Source organism: Rhamphochromis sp. 'chilingali' (assembly GCF_963969265.1).
Source record: "Rhamphochromis sp. 'chilingali' genome assembly, chromosome: 16".
Taxonomy (NCBI): Eukaryota; Metazoa; Chordata; class Actinopteri; order Cichliformes; family Cichlidae; genus Rhamphochromis; species Rhamphochromis sp. 'chilingali'.
In genome coordinates this window covers 22,610,701-22,631,432 of record NC_137943.1, presented here as the reverse complement: position 1 = coordinate 22,631,432, position 20,732 = coordinate 22,610,701, and the positions used below count along the sequence as shown (strand labels likewise).

General features: G+C 38.8%; 1 protein-coding gene across 2 annotated transcripts in view; it reads right to left on the bottom strand.

Annotated features, from left to right (window-relative positions):
- Positions 1-10,351: 10,351 nt before the first annotated feature.
- The window catches only part of atp6v1h (ATPase H+ transporting V1 subunit H), a 33,818-nt gene continuing 23,437 nt past the window's right edge, over positions 10,352-20,732 (bottom strand). For both annotated transcript variants that reach the window (XM_080861862.1, XM_080861863.1), the window contains 2 exons: positions 19,510-19,623; positions 10,352-10,750 (listed from right to left, as the gene is read on the bottom strand). In XM_080861862.1, the coding sequence (XP_080717988.1) occupies positions 10,681-10,750; positions 19,510-19,623 (184 nt within the window). In that variant the 3' untranslated portion in view covers positions 10,352-10,680. The remainder of the gene's footprint in view (positions 10,751-19,509; positions 19,624-20,732) is intronic.

The following is a 20,732-nucleotide window of genomic DNA, read 5'->3' as shown; positions in this document are numbered from 1 at the left end:
ATAATAATAATAATAATGGATTGGATTTATATAGCGCTTTTCAAGGCACCCAAAGCGCTTTACAATGCCACTATTCATTCACTCTCGCATTCACACACTGGTGGAGGCAAGCTACGGTTGTAGCCACAGCTGCCCTGGGGCAGACTGACAGAAGCGAGGCTGCCATATCGCGCCATCGGCCCCTCTGGTCGATGGCGCGATCAGATGCAAATAGTGAAGAAATATCTCTCCTTCTATTCCCTGTCAGTACTCTTGCTGCAGTATTTTGGATCAACTGAAGGCATTTCAGGGAGTTTTTAGGACATGCTGATAATTATCACTTACAAGTCTAGCCTAGAAGTATCTAATGCATGAACTAGTTTTGGACTTTTACCCAAAGAGCTCAGTTTTTATTTAATAAATCCTGAATATGTTTTCCCTTGTACTTTTAGAGTCCATTAACTGCTGTTTGACAAACTTCAGGCAGGATGTCATGTGTATTTTACTCAGAGTGCCTTCTGTCTAACCACTCTACTACAAGTGCCTAATGGAAGAATTGCTGCTGATAATCTTCTAGCAGGTCAACCAGCCCCTTGCAAAAGACTTATGAAGCTCTGTTTGTGTGACTGTTGGGTTCGCCTTGTAATCGGAAGGTTGCCGGTTCGAGCCCCGGCTTGGACAGTCTCGGTTGTTGTGTCCTTGGGCAAGACACTTCACCCGTTGCCTACTGGTGGTGGTCAGAGGGCCCGGTGGCGCCAGTGTCCGGCAGCCTCGCCTCTGTCAGTGCGCCCCAGGGTGGCTGTGGCTACAATGTAGCTTGCCATCACCAGTGTGTGAATGGGTGGATGACTGGATATGTAAAGCGCTTTGGGGTCCTTAGGGACTAGTAAAGCGCTATATAAATACAGGCCATTTACCATTCTCTGTTACAGGGCCAACATGCTTTCTTACACACAGTGGGCTCTAGCAGGAGTGTTGTGGATTTGTTTATATATATATATATATATATATATATATATATATATATATATATATATATACATACATACATACATACATACACACTGGAGTGTTTATTTAATGGAATCACTGTGATAAGCATTTAACCTATATGTGTAACATCACAAGACCCACATATGTTGGTCAAATATTATCCACAATTATATATAAGTTTGTGCCACTTGTTGTATATGAGCATATGTGATCAATACTGTCTGAAATAAGTAATAGTAATTAGGATCAATAACTTACCTTTGATTGTGTTATGGCCAACGGTGACGTCCAAACAAAGGGTTAAATACACTTGGCCCTGCTAAGATGCACCTGGGACACCTTTTGCCCATCTCTGTTGCCCAAAGTTGGGAAACCCCCTTTTTGAACGGATATAGTAGCATACCCCTGGCAGCAAACTCGACAAAGTTCTCGGGAGGATTAATTGTTTTCTCTCTGCAGTCTGTTTAATATCTGTAGTTTTGCAGACTTTTGGACTCACTCTGGTCAAAGGGACCCAATTAAAAATGGTGGACGCTGGGAACAGTGCTTGGAAAGCTATGGAGTAGTGCCAGAAAGTTATGTAACACTAGTGTCGGAGATTAAAGAAGGAAAAAAGTGCAAATTGACAAGTGATTGGGGGAAAGTATTGACAAAAAAATTACATTTATAATTGGGGGTGAGACAATAATTATTAGTTTAAATTTAACACTGATCAAGCAAAAAAGAAGGAATGGAAAAATACCCAACAGCAGGATGAGGAGGGCTGATATGGCCCAGGATGCTTTTTTCCTGTCTGTCATTTCGTGTGTCTGTGCTGTTTGTGCTTAAACCCCGGGGTTCACATCGCTTTGCTTTTTTGCTATTATTTTGCTGTAAAATGTACTGTTTTTCTGTTCTGTGTATTAAACTCTGTTCCATGAATTCTACTCTTTTGCACAGGATCTTTTTGAGTGATTTGATTTTGATTGGATCTGAAAAGCTGGACCTCCACATCGTTGGCATAATAAGGTTATCATATTGGCTTCAGAATTTGCGACTCAACAAGAGCCTTGTTAATTTTAACAATTTCACAATTACAGAGGCCACTGTGCCTTTAAGAACACTCTAGGCTATTTGCTGTCCATCACCTTACCATAGGTGGGCTCCACTAAAGTTTAAAACACACTTCAGTGAATATTAAATCAAACGGGATACATCTGACCACAGTATGAAGCATCACAGCAAAGGTTTACGACTTTTGCAAGAGAGAAATTTCCAAGAGAATTATTTTTAATAAATGAAGGTAAAATTGTATTAATTATTGAGTGTTTTGAGATGCCAAAAAAGTCTGTTTCTTTTCTTTGATATTAAACACAATAAAGTGTGCAAGCACCGAAGGGGTCTTAACACCTAAAGTTACTGTTCATGCTCAAGATCCTACTCTGATAGTGAATAATCTCAATTTATAGAAGTACTTTATGGGTTTTTAGCACTCTCCTCTCTTTTCCACTCTGGCCCTGGGGCTCAGCAGTCTCTTCCTATTGATGAAATGGGGTGTCATTTCCAAAACTACAGATTACTGCCATCAAGATCAATTTGCAATCACAGAGGAACTCATAATAATGTGTCATCACCCCAGGATTTATTCTCATTACAGCACATTGAAATCTCCTGAGAAAAACAAAGAAAAGCAAGCTGAAATGGCTTTTTGTTCACTGCTGTCCAGTCAATGTTGAATTTCTGCCAAATGTCCTTCTTTTTAACAGCATTCAATTTGATTTTGAAAACTTTAGATGAAAACAATTTAGAGATACAGGAAGATACAGATAGCCTGTTAATGATCTTGAACCTGAATGTGGTTTCTTGCCATCGCCAGCTCTTTTTTCTGCAACAATCACGTAATCATTGATTACATAGCAAACCTGCTGCTGGCTTTCTCATTTGCCAGTGTGTCAGTTCCAAACTATCCAGCCAATTATGAAGACCATTGTATGAAGGCGACAGTCAGAACTTTATATGCAGACCATGTCTCGCAAAGATCATCACCTGCATATCCAGATATCCAGATGGTGTGGTCCCTTCAGGTCTGCTCTGGATGAAAGTGACTTACTTTGTAATGATGTGATTGACGTGCACTGTGTTTGAGCATTTACCTGCAGTTTGAGGTGTTCTGGTTGTACTTTCGAAATGTAAATGTGTGGTTATTGGACAAAAAGTAATTGCAGTGTCATCAGAAAAATGTTAAAAGAACATCACACAATTTCCTCAGATTGAGTCAATCTTACATGCCTGTTTGACTCTTTCTCTGACTTGCCACCGTGATCTTAAATCTTGTCATGTAATGCTGTGAAAATGCAGTGTTATGGCTGAAATATGTTTTGGGAACATTTTGTCCGTAAAGATGAAAGAATCTGGAGGGACTTTTATTCGATGAATAGAAGGAAGAAGCTACCAAAGGGCCTTGATAACTCAGTGACATGAGGAGACCTGTTCCTACTTCAAAGGGAATGGGTGCTCACACCAAATATTGTGGCTTTTCTGTAAACTGCACCCTAAAGTGAAGAAAACTCACCCACAGTATGGAAAATATGCAGTCAACACATTGTTTGGAGATGTAGCTGAGATATTTGAAACTTGTTCGATCAGTGTTACTGACTTTGATATTTTCAGAGATGAACACTGAACAATTTTGGGATATTTTCTACAGTTTCTAGTGCTTCAGATGTGCCCACACTTGTGGAAAAGAGCATACAGGAGGCAGCCCATCTAAGCTGGCAGGTTAAAGACCTTTAATGTCCAGTCATCGCCTCAGATATTTGAGGTCCTGCACACATGTCTGCTGGGTAAATCATAGAAATGGTCCATAGTGCATGTTTACAATAAATAAATAAATAAGTCTTGAGACTGTGCTGTAAAACACTGCAAATCTTCCGGAAATGGCACGTATTGCTGTGCCATTGTGGAGAAGTTGGATGACATGTGCAACCTTTAAGTAGTCTAGGTATCATCTCATGTTACGAGCAGTGACAATGGCCCAAGCTAAATGCAAAAACAGTTAGAAAAGTTGAGGAGAGAAAAAATATCAGCAAATGTGTCTTATCATTAAAACCAAATTGGGTTTGTTGTCTGTTTGGGAAAGGTGTGTATTTCTATGTGTGTGGGGGTTCTTGCTAGGGTTCAGGGGGTTAAAGGTCTACACAATCCATTCTTCAATAATAAAGATTGATTCGGGAATGCGAAAGGTTAATAGGTTTTGGTAAATAATGTAGGTTCATACTTCACACTGTGCAATAACAGCATACACCATGCTGCCATCAATCAGCATTAAGTATGGCCTAAGTGCTATATAACTACTGTTAGGTAGTTATTTACCAAAATGATTCGGAAAATAGCGTGACTTCACGCAGCTCACGTAGCTCACACAGCGCAGCAGGAAAATGATTACAGTGCACCTGCACTCAGTCAATGATATGAAGTTCGGAAAACATCAGGAATGGGTAATTGCAGTGTCCATACAACAGCATGAGATAGCAGACGCACGCAGCTTAACACAGCACACGTTATCGTCAGGCTTTAAGGGTGAGCTCACATAAGCATAAGCCTACTCTTGTATTTGTGATTCTCCTTCAATGGAGCCTTAAATTGAGCTTCACGCTGCATGCCTGTCGGCAGAGTCTTGTTTTGATTGTCACTATGGGAACGGACAGTCTCTGACCCATGGTTACAAGAGCAAAGGGATTTGATCGATGAAGCAAAGCAACAGTACCCTCCTCTGTGCGAGCTGATCTAACAATCTGACAGGCTGAGCAGATAAAGATGTCAAACACAAACTATTTAGAAGCACAAATTGGAAAACTTGTCCTTATTTTCCCTTCTTGTGTGTTAAACACACAAATATTCTGGAAATATTCAAACACTTTCCAGATAGAGTGGAAATAAAACTAATTAAGAGGTCAAGACAAGACATTGCCTCAGGGGACTTTCATGAATAAACCGAGGCTCAGCGGATGGCAGTGAATGCAGAGAGCCAGTTTTGCACTTTGCTTCGACCCTGTACAGCAAATGTGGGTAGCATAATAATACAAATAAAAGCCAGGGGAAAGAAACTCTCTCTTTTTAGGGTCCAGAGTTCACTCAGTTGTTGCAGGTGAGCCTGCATAGGGACCACAGTGTGCCAGCTGCTGTAAATAGTGCTTGGGGAGCATAACGGGGTCAGACAACTGCAGCCAGAGGCAGTGAGCCTCTACATAAATATTGACTCTGCATACATCCCAGCTCACCACACCTTTTAGAGGCTAAAACACAAAGGATCAGTGCATCAAGCTGGAGCGAGAGAATGAGACAGAGAAACCTGATTTGAATGCTTCCTAACAAAAAAATTAAGGGATGTTTACATGCTCAAGAGGCTGTAGGTGTTGCTGTTGAATGCTGCTCATTATTTACTAAAGTTAAATCCCACCACACAGGAGACTCACAAGTAGTCTAAGACTTTAGTTCTGATTAGACTACCAATCTGAGCCCGATAGCTTGATTTCTGCAGAGGATTCAGAGCTGAAGAACATCCATATTTTCCTCGTGGAGTTTAACTGCAGCACTGAAGCGAACTGGAAGCAGATTTCCCATGAGCACTATGCTCCATAAAAGCACCAGACAGTGACGGTTGTAAATATTACTTAAGTTGTACAAAAGTGTTCATGTACCCCCAGGCAAGTGCCACATTTTGTAGATTTCTTGAAGCGGAAAACAACAAGATTGAAAATGATCACCACTTCACGTGTCAAGGCACCACTACCTTTATATTTCTTGAAATGAATGAAGTGAGAGAAATAATAATAATAACAACAATAATTTTAAGCTGAAAAGGTTTTTACTTGTAAAATTTCAGAACTTTATCACATGTCTCGGCCATCTGTAATATGTATACGTTATCGGTCATAAATGAGCAAACGCGTTGTCCAGTTTTGCGCGCAGTTCATCCAAGTGTCGCTGTACATCAGCAGAAGCCATTTCTTAATCTCTATCACTGTCAGCAATCCGTGAAAGAAACACGAAACACTCGAATACTAAATAAAGCACAGTTATATTCTGATTCTCTTTGTGCAAAGTTAATGAGGGATGATCCCTCAGTGCAGCTGACTGCCTCTGCATTAGTGGTGATGTTAAATGTAACTCCTAATGTCCAACCACACATTTAATTTGTATTTTATTCAGTATACTGGGATCTTCATAATAACTCATATAGTCTTCACCCAGGTAACAGATTAGCTAGAGGAGTCGCCCCCTGCTGGCTATTAAAATGAATGCAGGTTTAGGGCACTTCTTTCTGTCAAAAATCATCCCTCACACTCACCTCCACCCACTCCACCCTACCTGCACTGTCTTCTTCACCTCTCTTGTGCACTGTCCGTTGCTTTGGACGATATTTAAACTCATTTACCTTCACTACCTTGAGCCCGTCTGTCGCCCCTACTCCACACCTCACCAGTATCTCGATGTCCACGTACACGTCCCACAGCAGTCTTACGTACTTCTTTCCCACTCACTTAGTTCCTGAATTAGTACCACAGTTCCTCTCTTGGCACCCTATCACATGCTTTCTCTGGACCCACAAAGACAAGACCTTCCTTAAACCTCTCCATCAACACGCCACAAGCTCTTACTCAACATTAATAACCACAATGCGGCTCACTGATCTTCACTTCTCTTCTTAATCTAGTTTCAACAGTTCTTTCCCATATCTTCATGGCATGGCTCATCAATTTTATCTCTCTGTTGTTAATATAGCTCTGCACATGACATTTGCTCTTGAAAACTGACACTCCTACATTCCTCTCACTCTCTAGGATTGTGTTAAAAAGTCCAATATCTTCTTGTAGACATCTCCATACAGGTATGTCATTTAGACCAACTGCCTTTCCATTCTTCGTTCTCCTCATAGCTTCATAGCTGCCCTCACTTCATCCATATTGTCTCTGCACTCCCTGATGGAGATCTGGAGGCAGGAGTAGATGAAGGTATAAAATTGAGCATTTAACAACAAAACATCTTAAAGGAAACTAAATACAACAAATAAAAGAAAACTACATGAGAGGAAATGAATCAAACTCCAGTCTCACAGCAAGCTGCCACCTCTCCTCTCCTCTACTACTCATACATATGTTTTCCCAGCATCACCTGCATGGACTGCACACATATCCATGACCCCGCCTGTTCATTTATGTCCTCTATAATGGACATTTGTTTTTGGTTCATATCTTTTGACTTATTTGAGGGACCCAACTAAGTTCTGATGTGCTCGATAGAAAACACGTCGCCCTTCTAGTGATATCTAATGTGTTTGTGTGGCCAATCTTAGCTCCAAAGAGGCAGCAAATCGCAGAAAAAGTTGAACTGAAAGACACTTTTTTCCTCGGTTCTCATGACGATATGTCCGGGTAAGGCATCCACATACATAAACACAAGGTTTCTAATATTACTGCTAACAAAACCTTTGCATATGGTTGCCTATTATTTATGTAGGTGTTGAAAGAATGTCAAATAACCATAGAGAGTCTCCTGCTCTCCCCTACAGGTGTCCCACAAAAGCCATCAGGAAGACAATCAAAACACTGAAATCAATCTGGTGGGCAAGCCAGTTTCAAAAATATACACTAAAGACTCACAATGACATACCACACTAATGATATCAGTGAAGTGGGCAAACAAAGACACATTTTTTTCATCAGATTTTTGTATATTGCACTTGTTTTTAACTTTTTACGCCAATCGTTTTTTGATTTTGGCAGTTTTCAGTCCTCCATGGAAATTTATGTAGCGAGTGCTTCCGTCTATTTTACATTCATATAGTGCAGTGGAACGCTTCTTGCTTATGATGGACGGCATTATTAGTGTTTGAGTAAAGTGTAAACATTTATTAAATTCAGCTTTGAATCAGTGATCGTCATTGGAAGTGAGAGGGAAGGCGACAGTGGCATTCATTAGGTTTCTGAGCAGCCATAGAGAAGACGGAAGGTAAGCAGCCAGTAGACATAAATATGAATTCATCATACTTCAGATTGACCTTTATAGTATATGATTATATCCAAGTGTCTGATCGTATATCTTAGTGGTTTACAATAGAGACCAGAGTTTTGTCAAGAAACCAAGTGTTTGAGAAAATGAATGCAGCCTAATGATAATTACATCCATAAAAACACGACATTGATAGAAGTGTGCTGTCCTTCGGGGATTTATCAAAGAGAAAACGAAACACGGTGCTTGATGCGGCTGATGTAAAAAGCAGTCTTGGTTACTGTTTCTTAGTTACTTATGTAAAAAAAGAGAGAAAAAATCAACACTTCGTATTATGGAAGACCTTCAAGCAGTGGTCTCTTTGCCCTACAGAGAGAATCTGTTGCTATGTAAACTTGAAAGCTGATGCTTGCAGTTACTGTGTGTGAGCTAAATGAACAGAAAATAACAAAGGAAGAGATGTGAAGAGCACATGTACAGTGAAGGTCAGATTAAAACAGGTCAGCCAGCTCAGATTTCATTTCAATTCTACGGGGGGCACTCCACCAACTCAAAGTAGCATTTGAAACCTATGTTACAGGTAGAAAATTGTTTTCCCCCCCTAAGAGCCACTCATCCACGACAAATAGGCTATGGTAATTTAAAGGGGGAGATTGTGGACAGAAGCAATGAGCGTACACAACAGGAAGCAGAGTCCAACCTTAATAAAGTCCACAAGACAACCTTCAACTGTGGATTTGGATTCGCTGTCATGCTGTTAGCAGCACAGTGTGATGTTTGTAGTGAGCGTGACTGGAAGGCTAGGTTGGATTATCCAATGGGCATTCTGGGCACGCGCCTGGGGACCTACGCGCTGTTGGAGGCCCACAAAACAAGCAAATAAAACTAAAAAAACTAAAAACTTTACATTTTGCAACCATACATTATCAAAACTTGGATGGATATTTTATTAGAACAAAATGATTTTGTGGCTCGTCTGTCTCTTTCACCCACATAATACTGAGGTTTGTAGTCTCTGAGAGAAGCAGAGAAGTGGCACTGGAAAGAGGTGCTGAAAGGAAGAAAGGGATGAGATCGCCAACTATCACATTATGATAGCTGGCTTTCATTTTCTTTGTCAGGTAGTCTCCATTTAGATCTATTCTGTGTACATGTACGCACACATTCCCGTATGTTTAGTCACCGAAGACAGAAAAAGCTGATTATCGAAACAAAGTTCTGTAACTCGATGATCCAGGAATACTGGAAAGTGTCATCGGTTGGTGAAGGATCGGCCAAAGATAATGACTAGAAAAAGCTCAAGGTGAATATTCACGTTACAATTGCAGATATTTACATAAAGGAGCAAAAATGGCCAATCACAATTTCAGGAGTTTTTTTTTTCATTCTGGTAATCAATCGAGAAAAAATGTAGAACATGAAAGAAAACAGATTAAACATGGCACAAAGATTTATTTTATTTCTTTTAATTCTTGTGAGGATGAGTTAGAAATACACTCACACTTGATGGCCGCTTTATAAGGTACACCTTGCTTGTACTATGATGGACTGTTTTTTTTAATAAACAGTTTTTTAAAAATTTATTTTGCATTCATTCCTTAACATCTCTCAGAGACTGTGGTCCATACTGGGATACTGATCACAGCAGAAACTGACTCAGTTTCACACCAGGCAATGTTTTTCCAGTCTTGGTAAGCCCATGTGAATTGTAGTCTAAGTTTCCTGTTCCTTGACTGGGAGGAGCTCTCAGTGTGGTCTTCTGTTACTGAAGCCCATTAAAGTTGGACATTTTTAATGTTTAGTGATGCCTTTCTACATACCTTACTTGTAACAAGTGTGTATTTCCTCTGACATCATCAATTCATTTTCACCACATAACCACCGCTCACTGGATATTTTGCTCTTTGAACCATTCGCTGTAAATCATACAGATAGTTGTGTGAAAAATCCCACATCAGTAGTTTGTGAAATACTCCCGTATTTCCTGTCTTTGATCAACAACCATCAGTACTGTCTTGATCACGTCTACGTGCCTGAATGCACTGACAGCTCCCATGCAGATGGCTAATCAGATACAATGAGTTGTTGTATCTAATAAAGTGGCCGGTGAGTGTTTTCACTAAAGAGCACTCTAATTATTACAATTAATTCCACAAGCCACTTTAACTTCCTAACACATCTGTTTCCCTTCAAAGGCAGGAGCTAGTGAAGATGACCTCAAATAAATAAATAAATATTTCATTAGCCACCCTGCTGCCACTGCTGGGGAGCCAATTGCATATGGGCTGATAAGAAAGCTCAATAATGCTGTCACGTCTGAAAATCTCTTTGTTATTCAGCTTTCGTTTCTCATCAACCTCTCAGTAAAAGGATGTGCAGGACAGGAATGTCACAGATAAGTATTTTTATTGGTATTCATATGTTTTACAGACTTAAGACTTAAATAACTTGCAGTTTTGTACATCATCACAGACACACAAAGTGCGGCTTTAATCAAGCATTGCTTATCTTGGAGTCACAACACGAAGCACGACAGAACATCAAGGAAATCGAGGAACATCGAGGATCATTTGGGGTGCGTGTAGAAGCGGAAATCGCACCGTTTGATTTTTCAAGTCATTACACAAAAACAAAGAGCTGATCATTACAATTGCCAATCTGCGTACAGTTCACACTCGTCCACAAAATGAGACACAAACACACATGACCATTCAGTGTTCAGCTTCGAGCAGCCACCGCTGGAGCCTGCTGCTGATCAGTGGACTGCAGTTGTCTTCCAAGGTACTCCCTGTGAAAGAGAAACAGTTTGTTTGTTTGTTTTTACAGACTGAAAAAGCAAGAAACACTAAACATGCTGTCAAATAAGGCCATACCTCCTGTTACAAAGAACAAAGAAATATTTTGGAAGGCATGCTTATTGTATATTTTCCTTATTTGTTTGGTGACAGTAAGACGAGAAAATCAAGAATACTTCAATTTTAAATACTTCAAGAAAAAAACACTTCATGTTTTTCAATAACAGTACATATTTTTCCTTAAATCAAAACATAACCGGTAAGCATTTGAAGTTCTGATAAATGGAGGATAATATCCACCCCGATCACCACCTGCCTGAATGTTTTCACTTCAATCTATTCTCTGATTGGGTGGATTCTGGATCTTTTATATCCTTTAATGTGAAAACAGGTTTTTAATGAAGCTTCTCATTTTAACAATATGAGCTTCTCCCAGGTATCCTGACCCTGACATGATGTAATGCTGAAATATAGACCCATTATATATTACTTTGAAAGGTCACAGTTCGGCTTCATGTTTCTTCTTGGCAGTAACATTTTTAGATATGCTTCATGACACTCAAATTATCAGCAGCAGAAATATCAAATGCCTCTCAATAGTCTAAAAATGGGAATGGTGAATACTCATAACGACAGAGAATATTTTCTCCTTAAAAATATGCACGCTTAGACTCATCACTCCTTTTCTACAAAGCAACAGCGCCGTAAGGATGTCTTTATGAAACCACTGTACACTTCTATTTTTGAAGGAGGTTATTATTTTTTTTTATTTGCCCTATTATGAGAATGAATCACAGCAGTGAGATAAAACAGTACAATATGCATCCAACGCAGAAGCAGCAAAAAGCTTTTTCCAAACAACAGCACAGTACTTTCATGTGTTCGTCTCATACCTCTCTTACTGAAAATACCAAATACCTCTTTGTTAAATATTGACCAAACAACCAGGTTGGTAAAACCACAAGCTGCTATAGATCAACTCAAATATATCCAAGACATATAAGAGCTTTTAAGCCTTTGATCTTTAGCTAACCCTCCTCTAACCCCCATCCACAGGCTTGTACAGAACTTCACATACACTCATCATGGGTGACATGGATGACTTTAAAAAACAGACCTGGGTGCATGAGCTTGACTTTATTTTGGATTTTCTCTAATTCATGCAGGGTCAAAGCACGGCACACCAACTGCTGGAGCTGTCAGAGATAACCTTCAGCCCATTCTCAAAAATCAGTTACAGTACGCTGATTTAGAGCACTGCCAGTGAGATTACAAAAAAAAAGGCAAATAGCAATAATTGGTAGGATGACTGATGAAGTTAGTGTCCCGCAGCCAAGGCACCTTTTCATATGTCTCTGTTGTAAGACACAGCGAAATGAGTCTTGGACATGAAACACTGCATGATATTAAGAAGTATTAGCCACAGTAAAATCAGCGGACACTCAAAGTTAGTTTTTACTGTCAAGATGTTATCTAATATTTCATTTTGCAGACAGCTGTCCAAAGTGAACTACAATAAATCTAATGTGCCACCTTTTGTTTATTCTATAAATTCTTGTTTAAACTTGTCTCTCCTTTTATTTTATTTTTTATATTTTTGCTTTTAAAATTGGCTATACAACCACACGTGCCATGCCTCTACTTAAGAAATGACAAATGAAATGGCAGTAAGTGCTTGCCCGTGGTGCTGAGGTGAAAGACACATACAGCTGATCAAAAATAGATTTTATTTTCACACAGTTTCTGCTACACGACCGTTTCACAAGAACGGCAGCTTGTTCGACTGTTTACAAAAATCCTGCACCCACCGTGCAGCTGTGTTACAATTTTCATTAATGCAGTAATGTAACACGCCACAGTAATTATATTACAGTTACAATTATTTTGTTACTTTTGTTACAAAAGTTCTTCAGTAATCTTTTCACTGCCGAAAAAATTCAAACAAACAAACATGTTTTTTCTTCCTGTGCACTTGCACAACAATCAGCTCAAGTCAAAGTTGTAGATCTCTTTTTGATCTACAACTTTTTAGGAGTGTAGATATGGACATACTTTTATAGCACAAAAGGAAGAGAACGTGATGCTAAAGTGGACAAAACCAGTAACAATCTGAGTGAATGCTGACCCCAGCACAGCAGCCAGGTCCTGATCTTTAATGGGTAACAAACTGACGGGCAGTCAGACTTGCAGCCTACGTTTCTACCTGTTCATACTTCTATAGTAGAATCGCTATGGCGATCACTCTGAAGTCTCTTTGTGCTGGTTTTCATATGTAAAAAAAGATTGCATGTGTGTAACGAGTATGTGTGTAACGTGTGTAATGACTTTCTCTAGCAGGAAATGTACTGAATTACTTTAAAGAAAAATACAGAATAATGTGTAATACATTACTTTTTTGAGTAATAACCCTAGGACTAAATACAGCATTGTGGTTTTCAGGAAAGTAAACACTGGTGCTAAGACTTATTCAACATAAGCTGATTCTTTTGTAGTATTGTTTTAAATTTGCACTGCATTATAAAACAAACAGCATCTCTCTTTGCTCCGAGCGGCCTTTGGGGAGTGACTATACATGTAAACACCATCTGTGTACATTCAGTAAAGGTAGCGTGTCTGTATTTGTTACAGTATTTGACAGAAACACCTGAATCTATAATAATGTTAGAATACAAACAAGAATATGGGAAATCATCAATCAAATTTAAAAAAGGAGACAGTTCACAGTGACTCGGAGCACAGATTTGAGTTTGTTTGGCAAAAAAAGCCAGGCTACTGTATGAAAGGCAAACCAATACTATATCATGAACATGTCAAATGTCAGTAGAGAGGACTGACTGTAACTGAGACAAGCACAGCATAAAGGTGGCTGGACCAGCGATAGCTTAAGGCTTAAACGACAACCGTGGAGTTATGGAGCTTATTGGCAAAAACACCATTCAGTCAAAGCTTGCTGGAGATTTAGAAACACGTCAAAAACAATGACCAGATAACAGTTTGCGCACATTCAAGCATGCTGTTGTCATGACATCAGGGGCCTCAGAAAGGTAGGAACAAGAAAATGTTATATTAGAAACGACAAGTCAACCCACTCAAGGTGACAGCGGGTAAGGGAAGCGGCTTTGAAAAACTCTTCATTGTAATTAAAAAAAAAAAAGAAAAAAAAAAAGTTCTCATCTCATTCACACACCTCTGTTTTCACGCAGGCAATGAGTGTAGGCAGAAGATTCTTCAGTATGACGAAAAAACCTTGAGAAATAGCTCACCCCCTCACATTAGGAGGTCGTGTTATGAGGACTGAAACTAGTAACAAAGTGTTCATCTTAATGGAGAAATATGGCATGAGCAACATTCCTTTCTTTAATTATTATGTTTTATTTTACAAAAAAACCACCAACGTTGCTCAACATGCCCTACACAAGAGGTAGGTGTGGATGGAGGGTGTCTTATAAGAACTACCTGCATAAATGAGGACAGGTGAATGTCTTTAAATGTGATTTATGTGCTGGGCATTAAAATTATGAGCTGCTGCTTTCAAAAGCTACAAGGGAAGAATAAAAAAAAAAAAGCTGTCAAACAAAATGTCAATTTCCATATAAAATTTAATTTACTTAGTCTTGTATTCAGGCGTGTGCAGAAGTTTTGCATCCATTTTAAACCAGACTTCATACACAGTTGTAATCCCTGCTTTTCATTTTTCGAAGTAAAACATTCGTATGCAGCCTTCAGGTTTTTTCTCCTCCTGTTTTAATACTCAATTCTTCCACCTTCATTTGAACTTAACATTCTTTAACTTCACTCTGACTCTTTCATTTTTATTCCCCACGTAAAAACAGGAGAATCTCAAACAAGATACGGAAGCTAATTTATGGCATGCAGTAAATGCAGAGGTGATGCTTATATACGGTTCTACGTTCTACTTCATTTCATTTATATTTTGCTTCTACGTAGCCACACATTCATGCATTTTTCATACATTTTCATGCTTAATCCTTGTACTTGATCATATTCAGAAAAAAATATTTTTTGTTGATTTTAGTTTGTCTTATTTGTTTCTTGCTTGTTGAACAACTTAGCACTGACTTTTGAATAATTAAAGCATAAGAAAGTTTTCTTTAGTTGAATGAAAAAACCAAAGATACAACAATTTTACAGGCATAAAAAAGTATTTTTGTACCAACAAGGTGGTTTTCAAAGAGTTACTCAAAGCATGGCACATTTTAGCATGGTGTTCAGTGTGTCCTCAAAAAGAAACAAGAAAACTGGAAAGTAGAGGAGAACAGAAGAAATAGCAGGCATTAAAAAAAAAAACTATGTGCAGGATATGAACAGTATCTGAAAGTCCTGCCCCTAAGAAAGAAAGAAAAATCCATCAAAGACCTGATAGAAGACCTGAGAGATGCATTTGACCTTTCAGCTGAATTGTGTACTGTTTGCAAAAGTCTCATCAGAAATGGTCTCAGTGAAAGTGTGGCTGTCAACAAACCATTTTTAAGGAAGGGAAACGGGGAGATAAGGCTGAGGTATGCCAAATTATACAAGAATTGGAGTGATAATCACCGGCAACAGGTCTTATAGAGTGATGATGCCAGATTTGACATTATTGGTTCAATTTTTCATCAGTACAGATAATTACAGAGGATGTCAGGAGAGAGTTACAACAGTGAGCGTCTAAAGCCATCTGTAAAACACAGTGGACACTCTCTAAAAGCTTTGGGCTACATGTCAGTGAGTTTTGTTGGTGATCTTGTCAAAATTGATGGAATTATTAACACAAATTGGAACCTTCAGATTTTGATCCACCATGCAATACCATCAGAAAAACTTCTGATTGGCAACGCTATTTTTCAGCCTGATAGTGATCCTAAAGACACTGCCAAGGCAGTAAAAGAATACCTGGATAAATAAGTGCATACTATCAGTCATGGATTGGCCTCCCCAGAGCCCAGACATCAGTAGTACTAAAGCTTTGCAGGACAATCGTAAAAGAGAACGGAACAAAAAGGAAACCAGCATCCAAAGAACAGATCTGAATGTCCTGCAAGAAGCCAGGAGAATTATTCCTGAAGACGTTCCGGCTTTGTAAAAGAAAAACGTGGTCGCACCAAATATTGACTTTCAAGCTCGTTAGAATTGTACAAACTTTATTTTTGCCATATATTTTGAAATTCCATTTATAGTTGCTGTACCTGTTACATATTTTCCTACCAAAATATAAAGAAATAAGGAGTGTCTCAACACGTTTCCACAGTACTGTAAACAGTGTTGGGCAAGTTACTTTGAAAAAGTAATTAATTATAGTTATTAGTTACTTCTTCAAAAAAGTAACTGAGTTAGTAACTGAGTTACAATAGTCTAAAAGTAATTAATTACTTGAAAAGTAACTATTGCGTTACTTTAAAAAAAAGAAAAGAAAAAAGTTTAACCCTCTGGGGTCCAGGGTATAATTGGCCATTTTTAACTACTTTTGATTTTCCCTCCACATTTCACCTTTAAAAACTATTTACTTTGCCTTGTTTGGTATCATCCTTTTCAGCCCAACCTCACATGTCTGAATTTACAGTTATGTTTTCATTTTTACATACTGTATTAACATAATTGATCTAAAATCAGACAAAAAACATAAAATCAGAGTAGAAAAAGTTATATTTTTTACTGTAACAACCACAAACATGTTTAACGAATCATATTTCATAACTTTAAATGCAAATATAAATTGTCAATTTTAAAATCCTATGTACAAGTTTTGCAAACAAAGTTATTTGCATCCATTTACCTTTTATCTTGATTTTTTAAATAACCATTTCAAACTATTTACAGAACAATCAGCTGTTCTGCATTCAATAAGATGCCACACAAATTATTTGTGCCACAAAAAAATAATTTCTGTCCACTATGAAGGAGAACATCACAGCCTGATACCTGCAGGTGTGACAGCAGCAGGAGTATCACTCCTGTTTCTACCTGGAGACAGCAGTCACCTCATTGTTCTGACACACAACACAAAACTATCCACAACACTACACACTGACTACACAAGACAACACATTAACTACACACTCCAAACAAGCTAAACATCACAAATCTCTCACATCTCAAAACTCGCTCTCTCTCCTTTTCTGCTGTCTTTCTCTCTCTCTCGCTCTCTCTCTCTCACACTCCTAAAACTTCCCCTTGGGGGGGTCATAAGCAGAGAGTGCTTGCTAGCGCTGTCCTTACGTGACGAAACTATTGAGGAAAAAACGCCGCGTATATATAGTGGCCTATCAACACAATTTAAAAACTGGTATCTATCACCTTGTTGCTTTGTCTTTAAGTGGTCATGTGATTGGCTTACCACGAATACTTTATTCTTCCTCAGTCAAACAGCAGGACTCATGCGATCGTTTTGCCCTCTTAGCTCCAGGTGTCGTGCTAGACAGTGATCGTGATTATCGTCCGCGGGAGCGCGCGCAGCTGCTTAAAGCTGTAGCGTCCAGATTACTTACGTAGGCAGCTACTTCCGTGCAACTGATATAAGATGCCGTAAGCTGAACACAGCTTCAACCGTCTGTTTGTTGAAAAATAGTAACGGACCGCATTTTCTTGTTAGTAACTGTAACGGCGTTGTAACGATAGGAATAGTAATTAGTTAGATTACTCGTTACTGAAAAAAGTAACGGCGTTAGTAACGGCGTTACTTGTAATGCCGTTACTTGCAACGCCGTTACTTGCAACGCCGTTATTCCCATCACTGACTGTAAATGATCTTTGAGCTTTCTGGAAATTTCAAGTCACTGAACCCAATGTTCTTCCTCCCTTTCTGTAACTCTTAGTGGTATTTCAAACAAATAAACTTCTGTCCATGCATGACTGATCACATTGCCCACTTGGAACATCACTGTAATATTAATCATAATACCTCCATCCAGAGTTGCTCAGGAAACTGAAAGTGTGTGTTTTAGATAGTGGCAGCAAAAACAAACATATTCCCACTTAATGCTAGTTGGCTTTCATTTTTATTGTTTCCAAGAAATCCAGTACACAGAAGACACACACAAAGACGGGGAGGTGAAGTGGATGTCCGGAAAATGTTGCTAGTGGTGACTTAACCTAAGTAAAATCAAGCATGACGAGTTTATAATGGTGCTTGCAATGGGTCTAAAGAGCCTAAGAATAAAAAAAAAAAAAAGACAAAAGTTAGCCATACAGTTTGCAAATTTTGGCTATGAAGATAAATATGCATCACAAAGTGTGAGAACTCCAAAGGTGGGCATGAACCCCAGCAGATGGAAGTGTCAAACAAAATATTTGGAATTTCAACAGAGAAGCAGCAGAAGCTTGTTTGCATAATATTTTAATCCAGCTGTTAGTGGTAATTATAACTGTGCAACTGATAATGAGATATGGAAGAAAAGAGCAGAGTAATTGCAGCCAAATGCTGTAGCCAACAATTCAGTGGGTGTTATCATCTTACAGTCTGTATCAGACACAAGTGTATTCAATCCATGATGCACAAGTGGGGTTGTGATCCCCCTAAAAGGTTGCTGCAATCTCAGTCTGCAGGTTAAGAATATGAATGATAGATATGTACATGATACACTAAATTAAGGTGCCATAGCACCACTGTAGCATTTTCTAACTGATCTTTCTTGATGCTGTAATTACCAGCTGAAATTTACTTGAACACATTTATGCCAGCCACAAGTTGCAAAATAGTGTGAACAATCATCTAAATCAATCTACTTTTGGCAAATAAGATCATTCAAGTTATTTTCTGTAAGACTGAGAAGCAGAGGAAAGACACTATGTAAAGTTCACTCTGGGTAAATTCGTGACATGAGAAACATACAGCCCAGCACATTTGACATTTTGTGGAACATCCTAGTCTGTCAATATTTTGAACCTAAGTCATGCACATCTTGATCTGACCCCAGCGCAGCCCTGCTGTCCACACAGTTATTTTGCCTCATTACACTTGCTTTCAGGCCAGTGAGGACACGTTCCGACCATAATTCAAGTAAATGTAAACAAAAATTCAGACAACCGGCTCTCACCCTGCATTAGCCTGATTAGCCAACAGCACATCAAACGCACAAAGGCAGAATCCTAAAAACGCCTCTCCAGTCACGTTTTAGGATATAAAAGTGCTTTTTTTCTCTCATATGTCTGAGGCAAATTTGAGAGATTGCATGGCCTCTTCCTCCTTAAATGAAAGTTACAAAATCTAACCATATTTAAACATTTTTATTCAAGATGCTGCATGCAGGACACAGATACAATGTGTAAAAATGTGATTTTCAGTGTATACATCACACTTGTGCTAACTCACATTTTCCATTATTGGCTTTACATCTACATTATTTTAATTATGGGTTTAAATAAAGTTTAAATAAGCAAAACATATCAATCTCCCTAGCTATGATGACTAAATGCTCAAAAATGAAATTTTCATTGACCATCCAATATAGTCTTACATGACTAACTTTTTTAGATTGTTTTAGGTCAACAACTAATTTGCCTCTTTCTGATCATTTTTGCATCTTCAGCATTCTCATCAGTATGACTGTTCACTGACCTTGTGTCATTTCCAACCAATCTCCGCTCACGTTAACCTTAGCGGATGTCTAATCAGCCAGAGTAAATCATAATATGCATGAGGGTGTGCATGGTCTTTAATCACTAGCGTGTAGCTGTAGCTGATTGGTTTTTTTTCATGTCAGGAAAGTTCAGCTAATGCTTTACATCAAACAGAAGCTATAAAAAGTGCTCATACCAGTTGTGGACCATCAGCTTCTGCACAGCCAACAGGGCGTTGTACCGGACTAGCTGGTCCTCATGGTGCATATGATTCATCACAAGCTGTTTTCCACCGAGCTGCTCAATTACTCTGAAATGGGAGTGTTATAGGGAATAATGGGACAGAGGTTTTATACACAGTAAACAGGTACTATTTTCGTATTTTAGGTCATTCAGTGAGCCATCATGTAATCTAATCCAGCCTTGGTGAAATTTTCTGTGTATCTAATACAGGGTCACTGGCCTTTGTGAAAGGATAAAACACAGTGAAAAGGAAACCAGATGTAATGCTTGTAATATTAACGCAAAAGGTTTGATCAAAGAAAAAGTAGGTGCCAGCACTGATACTATTACGCATTTCCATTGGGTGAACTTATTCCATCCAGGTGCATGATATTCTGAATGAATTGCAGTGTATATATATTACTGAACTGCCAGTTTGTCTTCACAGCACTGACCCTGAAGTTCACTTTGTTAGAGGATCACTGGGTTCATACTGAAGACCCTGGATCAAATTCCCCCACTGAATCATCCTCTCAAATGGCACTTAAATTCAACAAGGCACATAAATTGGGTAAATAAACTATTTTGGTTGTTTAGGCCTGTGCTGACTTGTGATTAAATGAGGAGTTCTGCTAGTCAGGTAGAGCTTCTGCTGCTCCACATTAAACCAACTGTCTGAGTTCTGTTCGGGATCTCCACCAAACTACCCACCCTGAGCTCTCCCTCTGATATACTCACATCTAATCCTGACATTCTGCTCATTCCCAATGACAATCCAAACATCTGCCACCTCAAGCTCAGCCTCCTGTCTTTTTGTCAGTGCCCTAGTCTCCAAACCATAGTAGCAGGTGACAATAACATATTGTAAACTTTCCCTTTCACTCTTTTTTCACAAATCATGCCTCACACTGTGTTTGTGCCAGGAAAGATAGTGACTGAACCTCGTCAAGTCCAGCCAGACTTGTCTCTATTTGAACTCATATAACTAATATTTGCTATCCTTACTGTTTCACCTATCTCCCTCTCATCCACAAACATATTCTTTCTTGCCTCTGCTCACTTTGCTTCCTTCCTCCAGCACTTACCTCAATCTCTCCAAACTTACTTTGGTTTGGCATAAATTGTTAGTCACAATTGACACATTTTGGGTACCTTTAAGTTTGAGTAGATTTGATTTATTAAAAAAAAAAAAAAAAA